Source organism: Notolepis coatsorum (genome assembly GCF_963971535.1).
Source record: "Notolepis coatsorum genome assembly, chromosome: 5".
Lineage (NCBI taxonomy): Eukaryota > Metazoa > Chordata > Actinopteri > Aulopiformes > Paralepididae > Notolepis > Notolepis coatsorum.
In genome coordinates this window covers 138,167,998-138,177,997 of record NC_140169.1, presented here as the reverse complement: position 1 = coordinate 138,177,997, position 10,000 = coordinate 138,167,998, and the positions used below count along the sequence as shown (strand labels likewise).

General features: G+C 42.1%; 1 protein-coding gene across 1 annotated transcript in view; it reads right to left on the bottom strand.

Annotated features, from left to right (window-relative positions):
- Positions 1-10,000, bottom strand: part of syne1a (spectrin repeat containing, nuclear envelope 1a) — a gene marked incomplete at its 5' end in the record, with an annotated part of 228,874 nt that overhangs the window by 98,511 nt on the left and 120,363 nt on the right. The window contains 1 exon segment of the mRNA XM_084314285.1: positions 4,307-4,462. Coding sequence (XP_084170411.1) covers positions 4,307-4,462 — 156 coding nt within the window.

Sequence of the window (10,000 nt, the reverse complement as noted above, 5' to 3'; positions counted from 1 at the left end):
GTCTGTGACCAATCTGGAGGCAGGCGGCTCTTCAAAAAGGTCATTCTGGCATTTCAGAAGGGGCCTAAATGGATGGATGGACGGCGAAGCAGTGTGGCCCACCCACGGTTATCTTATACTGATGATGAGGCAGCGACTTCAAGCCTCTTTAGATTATGGATGATGATGACTCAGTTCCGTCACACTGACGTGGGCCTTATTGTTCCTATAGGTTGATGCCCATATTGGCCGGTGGCTTGTGTTTCGAAGCTTTTTTTGGCAATCGAAGCTTCGGGGCTGAGCTTCGATTTTAATTCGAAGCTTCAAAAAAAAAAAAAAAAAAAAAAAATATATATATATATATATATATTTTTTTATTTTATTTTTTTGTATCTTATGTTGTGGGACTTGTACAGCACTTTCATAAACGTTGTTGTTTTTAAATGTGCTCTATAAATAAAGTGGGTTGGATTAATTAATTAAGTAGCCCCTTTCGTGACTGAGCCAACAAGGTTTCACTCGGCTGTGTGATTTAATTCAAGGTGGATCGCTGTTGTCGTTTGAACAACTTCAGATTTCATGGGAACTACCAATCCCCCAAATCAAGAATGTTTAAGATGAATGAAGTAAGATTTTGATTATTTGAAATATGGCCTGTGTTAGGGCTGAGCGATATGGAAAAAAATCATATCGCGATAACGATATGATAATTTTATTTTATTTCTCGATATCGATAATAATTATAAGTATATAAATAAAAAAAAAATAAAAAAAACATTTTTCTTTTTTCTTTTTAAACAACAGATGTATGTTTATTTTGCAGCACTTCTTTGTCATTGCCGCCATCTTTAGTGTTACATCCCCTCACACTCCAGTTCTCAGGCTGCAGCTGGTTTAAAAGCTAAAGTAAACCGGCTTCTCTGCTGGCTGTGGCTCCAGAGGAGTTGAACAGTTCTGGCTCTGCTAGTTTATTTTCGATCTTTTGGCGCTTTTTTGGTGGACAAACCACCGCACATGTGCACTGTGACTCGTGACTGGAGTCTAGTTCTGCTAGCACACATAGCCTACTGTGTACAGACGGTTTCAAAATGTATTTTAAATTAGAAAGCAAACAAAATAAATGGACAAGAGAAAAAGAAATCTGGTCAGTATTGTCATTTGGACAAGCAAAGCCATTACTTTAAGTTGCAGGCAAGAAAGACAAGTCTGTCCACTGTCTCTGGTTTTAAAACTGCCCTGTTGCAGGTATAAAAAAAAAAAAAAAAACGATTTTTCGATTTTTTTTTTATTTCGATATTCGATATCGATTATTAAAATATATCGCGATATTTATCGTTATCGTTATATCGCCCAGCCCTAGCCTGTGTAGACTAAACTATGCACAGAATTATGTCAGTCTACAAGGTCCGGATTCTACATGGTCCGGCAATGTAGACCTTGTAGACTCCACTACAGACCAATTATCAGTGAATGTTCATGCATTTTTAAGAAGGGCAACTTCCACAAAAAAACAAAGAACTCACCAAAACATCTCAGTAGCACCTTATCTAAATTTTATTTCCTATTTTGTTTATTCATCCCAGTATCTTTCTTTCTTATGTGTGGAATTCTACAAAGCATGTAGGTGTATATGTATTTGAGGATGATATCCTTCAAACAGGCAATAGTGATGATATAATTTGGGCAGTGCTGAGCTGGGTTACTTTCCTCCAGTGTATTTGTCCCCCGGCCCCACCCAATGGCCCCATGCGCGCGCGCGCGCACACACACACACACACACACACACACACACACACACACACACACACACACACACACACACACACACACACACACACACACACACACACACACACACACACACACACACACACACACACACACACACATTTACATTTAGTAATTTAGCTGACGCTTTTATCCAAAGCGACTTACAAGTTCTGTACGACAAGATAGCAAGAAGGGTACAACTCTATCAGCTGAGTAACAATGTTTATCAAAGTGTTGCGTGTTACAGTGTAGGTTAGTTTATTAGGAAAAGTGCATGACAGTAAGGTTAGTCACGGTTCGATTTTTTTTTTTTTTTTTTTTTTTATCATTTCAGATAATGGTTGAAGAAGTGAGTCTTTAGTCGACGGCGAAAGATTGGACAGGATTCGGCTGTCCTAACTGGGATGGGTAGTTCTCACACACACACACACACGCACACACACACACAAATCGAAGTTAAAAAAAATTTTTTTTTAAATAATGTTTGAATTTTTTTTAATCTTTTTAATCTTTTTTTTTTTAACTTCGATTTTTTTTTAATGTTCGAAGCTTGTGCCATCGAACGAAGCTTCGAAGCTTCGAAGTATTTAAGACAGCCCTAAACACGGTATTGTCAGAAAACGTACACTTGTGTTGTAGTAATATGTTTACGTAATATAAGTAATATATTTACTAGGGATGTTCGATATTGGCTTTTTTACCGATATCCGATATACCGATATTGTCCAACTCTTAATTTCCGATACCGATATCAACCGATACCGATATATGCAGGGTTTCCCCCCCCAAAAAACGGAATCATTTCAGGTAATTAACATTACATATCTCTTGTTGTGGAATTAACACAACATTATGCATACTTTGACAATAAATACAATTCTAATTTGTTCTTACATGCTTGCCTGGGCAAATAAAGCTTAAATAAATGTAATACAATTATTATTATTATTATAATTTTTTTTAACCGATACCGATATTTTCCGATATTACATTTTAATGCCAATATCGGTAGGCCGATAATATCGGACATCCCTAATATTTACGTATTAAGATAAGATAAGATAAGATAAGATATTCCTTTATTGATCCCCTTGGGGAAATTCAGGCATCATAGCAGCATGGGGGAGGGGGAGGGGAGGTACAGGTAGCAAAAACAAGCAGTGTAAACTATATAACAAGTCAATATAATTAACGAACTAAAACTGAAATATACAGTATTCACAGTATCAGTATGCATAAGGTAGTGTTATTGTCCTTTTTAGGTTCCTAGTAGTTGTAGTTGGAAGCAGTCCCAGTTGTATCGGCAAAAGTCCAAAACAAACGCCAACAATCATCGCAGTCGTGGGGCGAGTGCTCTCACCACTATCTAACTATGATTATAGTTAGAGTTGAGGTTAGTTTTAACATTCGCGGTTATGGTTAAGACATAAAGTTAGGGTTCGATCCCCAGCAGGGGAACTTAAACATTTTATGAAAACGTATTTGTAATACACATGTAAAAAAAATTAATTATGTTTTTTGTAGATTTTTATTGTTTTTACTACCGGGCAGTCCGGTAGAGAGAGAGAGAGAGGAAGAACGGGAGACAGAGTGGGGGGGAGACATTCGGCAAAGGACGCCGGGTCCGGGAATCGAACACGGGTCGGCCGCTTCGCGACGCAGCGTGTTACATGGTTCGCCACTTGGGCGCCCCCACATGTTACATTTTTGATACAATAGGTATATTACTTATGGCTATAACATAAAGTACATTATGTACCTTTTTTCCTGTGGTCGATTGGTACTTTTTTCTTTTTACATATTTTAAGCGAGATCTGGTTTTCACCTGAAGCAAGCAAGTCAGGCACGATTCATGTCTTGCTGCATAAGTCATAACAAGTCATGGGGGACTGACAGACACAGTGAGAGGCCACAGCAAACAATATGGACAGGAACCAACTGGAGGCTCCACCTCTGACATGCATGAAGCAAACGCACAATTACAGAGGGACAGCTTTCCCCTAGGGCTGGGCGATATGGCCTAAAAATAAAATCTCTGATTTTTTTCACACCAAATCCGATTTACGATTTTAATCGATTTTTTTCTTTTAAAAACTAGAAACGCCAAGGAAATCATTCAAATAAGCTTTGTTTTTATTTGACACAAAGATGATAAAACCAAGATGAATTTCCCTATTAGGATTGATATATATATATAAAAGGTTACTCTTGATCAAACAAAGATGAATGTCCCAATAACTTGCTTTTTCACCAAACTTCACTTAAAACAAATAAAAGGTGCCTCTTGATCATCAAACAAGAATGGATTTCCCTATTGGGATTAATAAAGTGCAAATCTAACTTTGACCAAACATCACTTTTTGTAAAAGAAAAGGTGACTCTAAAAAAATAATTTAAAAAAAATTTTCATTTTTCGTCCTAAATCATTCATTCTAATTAATCGATCAAATCGATTAATCGCCCAGCCCTACTTTCCCCCAAACAGAGGAGCAACGGGGGGAGGTGTAACAGAGGGGTGTCACTGTGGGGCGGGGGTGGGGGGTGGTAGTAGCGTTACCTTGGTCAGGTTGCTGAGGGCGAGGTACTGCGCCGACAGCTGGGACACGCGGTGTACGAAGCCCTTGCCGGCTGCTTGTCCCTCCCAGAGACGGTGGGCCCTCTCCCTCAGCCTGCTCAGCTCCGACTCCCGACTGGCCATCTCCTCCAGCACGCACTGGGGCCGCCACGGAGGGGGGAGGAGGTGGAGGCGCAGGGAGGAGGAGATGGAGGAGGGGGGAGGAGGTGGAGGAGGAGCGGGGAGGAGGAGGAGATGGAGGAGCAGGGAGGAGGAGGAGATGGAGGAGGGGGGAGGAGGAGGAGATGGAGGAGGGGGGAGGAGGAGGAGGTGGAGGAACGGGGAGGAGGAGGAGATGGAGGAGCGGGGAGGAGGAGGAGGTGGAGGAGCAGGGAGGAGGAGGAGATGGAGGAGGGGGGAGGAGGAGGAGGAGGTGGAGGAGCGGGGAGGAGGAGGAGATGGAGGAGCGGGGAGGAGGAGGAGATGGAGGAGTGGGGAAGAGGAGGAGGTGGAGGAGGAGCGGGGAGGAGGAGGAGATGGAGGAGCGGGGAGGAGGAGGAGATGGAGGAGTGGGGAGGAGGAGGAGGAGCAGGGAGGAGGAGGAGATGGAGGAGTGGGGAGGAGGAGGAGGTGGAGGAGCAGGGAGGAGGAGGAGATGGAGGCGCGGGGAGAAGGTGGGGAATGAAAGGGTTTTTGGATGTTTGGGGATAGAGTTGAGATGGGGGGTGGAGAGAGGGAGGGAGGGAGGGAGGGAGGGATTGGAGGCAGAGCGGGGGAAGGTTCGAGAGGACGGAGGAGGAGAGGACAGAGGAGGAGAGGAAGGTGGAGGGGTTTGGAGCCACGGCGAGAGCCGGAGGAAAGAGAATGCAGACGGCGTGGACAGACAGGGGGACGGCAGAGACAAGGGGGACAGGGGAGGACAGACAACAGCACATTAACATACAGTACAATCATTAAGACAAAAGGGGAGAACAGAACTTCTTTAAAAAAACAGCATCAGCAGTATTTCTCTTATTTTTTTTTAACACATGGTTACTCAGGTAGACGGCACAGAACAGAACAGAGAAAAGAGACAAGCCTGATAAGATGCTGCACGGGGGGGGGGGGGGGGGGGGGGTAGATAAGGGGGTAAAGAGGCTTTTGGCAGCATGGGTCCAGACACTGAAGGCTGTATTGTATTGTACAGTAGGCACTCGAGGAGGGAACATAATTGCTCGCGGGGCCCAGACAAAAGAGGCGGCGACGAGAACCGATAGACCAGACGACAAAGTAAATACAAAAAAATAGCAACAACGATAAGGGCCGGGCTTTGAGAGATGAGCTTGATACGTCCCCCCCCCCCCCTCCCCCCCCCCCCCCCCCTCCCTTTTGTCAGTTTTATCTCTTCAGCGCTCCCCACCGCGTCTTCTGTCTCTCGGCGCGGAGGAGACCGTTATCATCGCATCATGAAAGGGCTCTTTAAACACACGGCGCTCCAGCCCCAGACAGACGGAGAATTAATTAGATTCCTGGACTTTTCCTCTTGTGACTATTCTGACCCAGTGGCGCTGAACAAACAATAATCAGGTCCTCCTCTTCTCTGCTCCGAACTGATTTGTGGATCTGCGCTTTAGGGACGTCGTGTACTGTATCTCACGGCTGAGCTACGGCTATACCGGGGTCTCCGAAGTGATTCCACCAACTGTCGAGGTTTAGTTTTTGTACCCATGGACTGGGTAGCGGAAGAAGTCCGGCGACTATAGCTGAGGTAAGGAATACCACCGAGGCTCTGGGAAAAAAGGGGCCCACTCAGCATATCATAAAATCGATATATCATAATAAAAAAAAAATGGCCCATACACACATTGAATAGTTTCACTGTTATTCTTCCCTGAGGCTTTAGAATAAGATCTCCATAATAAAAGTCCATAAACTGCTGGAGAGGCGAAGGCCATTAGAGCCCCTGCGAGGCTCCATGCGGTCGGTCGGCCCTTCTCATTCGAGCGCTAAACGCTGTCGGGTTTCTGGGGGAAAGAGACTGGTATCCACATCCTACAACTGGAGTCACTGTCCACTGTATGGCTACTGGAGACAGGCGGCCACTCCCAACGTTTAGTGTGAATTCGGCTATGCTACTCATAGCATATCTGTACATATCCTACTCTTACTAGTTACGCTGCTGGCCAGTAGTATAGTAGTCATACTGTCTGTATTTATTATACTACAACTCTGTACATACATCTGAGTAGCACTACACTCAGTAGTACTAATTTGTATATGTTGTACCCAGTTTAACCACCTGTACGTACCTACATTGCATATTGATGCTGTTGCACTTTACTGCTACATTTGCACTCTGGCTGGATGCCAAACTTCTTGTCGTTGTTACTGTACTTGTGCTGTATAATGACAATACATTTGAATCTAATCTAAAAAAAAAAGCTGTACGGTGATGTCACAATGCTCACTTGTTAACATGTGTATCTATTAGGGCTGTCCCCGACTAAGGATTTGGATGGTCGACTATGATTGGCCAAAATTTGCCGTTAGTCGACTATTGGTAGACAAAAAAAAAATAAGTATAATATATAAAAAAAAATATATATATTATTATATATATATTTTTTTTTAATCATTCCATTTGGGCTGTGGGGGGTGCTTAATGTCTGAAGGAGTCGACTGAAGGCTTCTTGTCCTCTGCAAAAGCATGCAATTGGTCCACTGATGGATACATCTTGATATTTGTCTAGTCTAGTGTGTTCATTAGATGGGTGAAATCCTCTTTCAGTGCCTGTTTTCTTAGGCAGTTAGCCTAGGCCTCTTTTCTTTTGGAAAGAATGATATTTTTTTTTAAATAAATAAAAATATTATAAATATATATATTAGTGCTGTCAGGCGATTAAAAAAATTAATCTAATTAATTACATGATTTGTAATTAATTAATCTAATTAATCGCATTTTAATCGCATAACCATTTTATGCCTGATATCCTATATTATATAATCATATTTCAAATTGCATGTGTCCGGATGGCAGAATTCAGTACTGTATCTACAAAACCTTCTGTTTAATCATCTTCCATCTATTAATTTGCTTAGATTTTTCAGGTCTGGTCAATTTGAGCATAGTGTTATTCACAGTCAAAGATAAAAAAAATGTTTTTATTGATATTCTATTACAATTTACTCAAGCCTAGTAACAGACGCTGTATTTCTGACACTGGGAATACATTCCCTGAGATCCATAGATGTCCCTAGAATCAGATACCAAGAACATGCAAATGGACCATATAAAAAAAAGTCTGTAATGTGTATTCTACGTTCTTATGGAATGAATGAGATAAAAAAAATAAATAAAAAATAAAAAAAATGTAATTAATTTTGAGTTAATTTTCATAACGCGATAATTTGCTGTGTAATTAATTAATCTAATTAACGCGATAAACTGACAGCCCTAATATATATATTTTTTGAACTATTCGACTAAGAGGTTGGTTAGTCGACTATGGCTCATTTCGACCGATTAGTCGACTAATAGGGGTCAGCACTAGTATCTATTATACATTATTATAAACAAAACAACAACCTATATTCATACATTATATAATTATATATATAAATTAATTATATATATATATATATATATATATATATATAAATAAATAAAAATATTTCTGTAATATGTTTCTAGTCCTATAATCTATATATAGGCACTGTCATCAACTACCAATCTGCCTTGTGAAGGGAAAAAAGGGTGGGGGGGGGATGAATGTGGTTGTCGTTGATGTATCCGCTCGAGCCGGAGGGGGTGAAACCGTTACTACGGTTACAGCCGCTCGCAGCTACTGCCGGCGGAGGAGTGACTTCCTTTAGCCACTCTCTGCTCTTGTGTGTTTCATAAACATCCAGCGCTCACTCTCTCGCTGTGAGAGTGAGAGAACCCGGCTGCACGACACGTGGCCTGAGTGGTGCGGAGATATACTGTAACCGGGAGGAACGGCGGGTCGGATGGATGTGAGGAGGAGGAGGAGACGTGAGAGTTTTACAATATCGTAAGTTAGTTACGTTTAGTCTATGTTTGATTAGTTATGTGTACACAACGGTATCCATTAACTGCCACCTTATATCCATTATAGCAGAGGTGTATGGACTCCAGTCACGTGACACTAGCACCGGGGTGCCCGATATTTGCATTATTTCTTCATTTAAATATTACATTTTTTTAAACCTTTTTTCTTTTACCTTTTTGCCTTTATCTTCATAACAAAGTAATTTCCCCACGGGCACAATAAAGTCTTATGTTATGTAATGTTATGTTAAGACTGTCTGATCAGTACAGTATCTCTTCTTGTGCTCCTCTGTCCCCTGTGTGCTACTGTATATTGTACTTTGTGCTTCCCTATCCGCTTGTTGGTCTACTGTTGTCCTATTCTCTGAATGTACTGTCTTGTCCTGTTGTGCCTTTTTCTATTTTTGTATTTGTGTATTTTATATTATGACATTGATCCTATGCTTTGATTGTACAGCACTTTTGTTGGCTCTTGAGTTTTTAAACATGCTTTATAAATTAATTACTTCGGCTACGCGGTGCAAGGCGCTCACCACGAATACTGGAGACTGGGCTCGAACAGGTACGCCTCCCTGTTCGAGCCCAGCGCTCCACATTGCTTTCAGTTTAGCTGGTCGTCCGCACTAATACACATTATTATTATTATTATTAATTACTTGACTTGACTTACATACGATGCAGAACGACCTGGAGTTTGAACGACCTAGTGGTTTACAGTACCTGCAGTTTGAAACGACCTGGTGGTTTACAGTACCTGCAGTTTGAACGACCTGGTGGTTTACAGTACCTGCAGTTTGAAACGACCTGGTGGTTTACAGTACCTGCAGTTTGAACGACCTGGTGGTTTACAGTACCTGGAGTTTGAACGACCTAGTGGTTTACAGTACCTGCAGTTTGAACGACCTAGTGGTTTACAGTACCTGCAGTTTGAACGACCTAGTGGTTTACAGTACCTGCAGTTTGCTGAACGACCTAGTGGTTTACAGTACCTGCAGTTTGAACAACCTAGTGGTTTACAGTACCTGCAGTTTGCTGAACGACCTGGTGGTTTACAGTACCTGCAGTTTGAAACGACCTGGTGGTTTACAGTACCTGCAGTTTGAACGACCTAGTGGTTTACAGTACCTGCAGTTTAAACGACCTAGTGGTTTACAGTACCTGGAGTTTGAACGACCTAGTGGTTTACAGTACCTGCAGTTTGAACAACCTAGTGGTTTACAGTACCTGCAGTTTGAACAACCTAGTGGTTTACAGTACCTGCAGTTTGAACGACCTATAGTGGTTTACAGTACCTGCAGTTTGAACGACCTAGTGGTTTACAGTACCTGCAGTTTGAACGACCTAGTGGTTTACAGTACCTGCAGTTTGAACGACCTAGTGGTTTACAGTACCTGCAGTTTGAACGACCTGGTGGTTTACAGTACCTGCAGTTTGAACGACCTAGTGGTTTACAGTACCTGCAGTTTGAACAACCTAGTGGTTTACAGTACCTGCAGTTTGAACGACCTGGTGGTTTACAGTACCTGCAGTTTGAACGACCTAGTGGTTTACAGTACCTGCAGTTTGAACGACCTAGTGGTTTACAGTACCTGCAGTTTGAACGACCTGGTGGTTTACAGTACCTGCAGTTTGCAGAACGACCTGGTGGT